At 67.6% G+C, this 1,052-nt stretch overlaps 1 protein-coding gene across 1 annotated transcript in view; it reads right to left on the bottom strand.

The window, feature by feature from the left end:
* Window positions 1-1,052, bottom strand: part of LOC104869680 — a 5,673-nt gene that overhangs the window by 379 nt on the left and 4,242 nt on the right. Inside the window, exon 8 of the mRNA XM_010635028.2 lies at window positions 115-720. Coding sequence (XP_010633330.2) covers window positions 115-720 — 606 coding nt within the window. The remainder of the gene's footprint in view (window positions 1-114; window positions 721-1,052) is intronic.

The raw sequence follows: 1,052 nt of genomic DNA, 5'->3' as shown, positions 1-1,052 counted from the left end.
GTGGACACGCTGCACTGGCCCCCCACCGGCTTCTTGAGGCCTGAGAAGACGAGCGTGGGGGCAGCCAGCAGGGCGGCCAGGGCCCAGCCTGCGACGCTGACAGCCCAGGCACACTTGGGCTGCAGGTGGCAGCGTGCGAAGAAGGGGTGGACGACGCCCAGGTAGCGGGTGAGGCTGATGCAGGTGAGGAACACGATGCCGCCCAGACGCTGCACTGGCCCCCCACCGGCTTCTTGAGGCCTGAGAAGACGAGCGTGGGGGCAGCCAGCAGGGCGGCCAGGGCCCAGCCTGCGACGCTGACAGCCCAGGCACACTTGGGCTGCAGGTGGCAGCGTGCGAAGAAGGGGTGGACGACGCCCAGGTAGCGGGTGAGGCTGATGCAGGTGAGGAACACGATGCCGCCCAGCAGGTTGCAGGTGAAGAGGAAGCGCTCCAGGCGGCAGGCGGCCGCTCCGTAGGCCCAGCTCTTGGGCGGGTAGAGGTAGGCAGCCAGCGGGGGCAGCGTCAGTGCATAGAGCAGGTTGCTGACCGCCAGCTGCACCGAGAAGACCACGGCTGGGTTCCAGGGCCTCGGCTCCCGGGTGCGTAAGCGGTGTAGGGCCAGGCCGTTGCCAGTCATGGCCACCAGGAACTCGGCTATCAGGACGGGGCACAGGAAGTTTTCCTGGTAGCTGCTGAGCACGTGGTTGGCAGCTGCCGAGAAGTTGCAGGGCCTGGCACCTGTGGGCAGAGGCGTCACCGGCTGTGACCCTTTCTCAGTGTGGCCCGGTGTGCCCAGAGCCCACGGATGACCGTGACACAGGTCGGGCAGGGCCGGCCTCCACTGCTGCCGGTGGAACCAGAAGGCCAAGGCCCATGTGGGCGGGCAGCTGACACAGGACTGCTGTCCCTGCAGGAGCGCCAGCCTGCATGCTCAGAGCACCCTCTAGCGGCAAGCCGCCCTCACTCACTGCCCACCTCCAGAGGGCGCCTGTGGACGTGAGTCCAGTCCCCTGGTGGGGTGCAGCACGTGTACAACGCCCTGGGTTTGACCCCTGGCACCACAAAACAAG

The sequence above is a fragment of the Fukomys damarensis genome, unplaced genomic scaffold (assembly GCF_012274545.1).
Source record: "Fukomys damarensis isolate Sample0158 unplaced genomic scaffold, DMR_v1.0_HiC HiC_scaffold_37, whole genome shotgun sequence".
Lineage (NCBI taxonomy): Eukaryota > Metazoa > Chordata > Mammalia > Rodentia > Bathyergidae > Fukomys > Fukomys damarensis.
The sequence above is the reverse complement of the archived record's forward strand: the minus strand, read 5'-3'. Positions and strand labels throughout refer to the sequence as shown.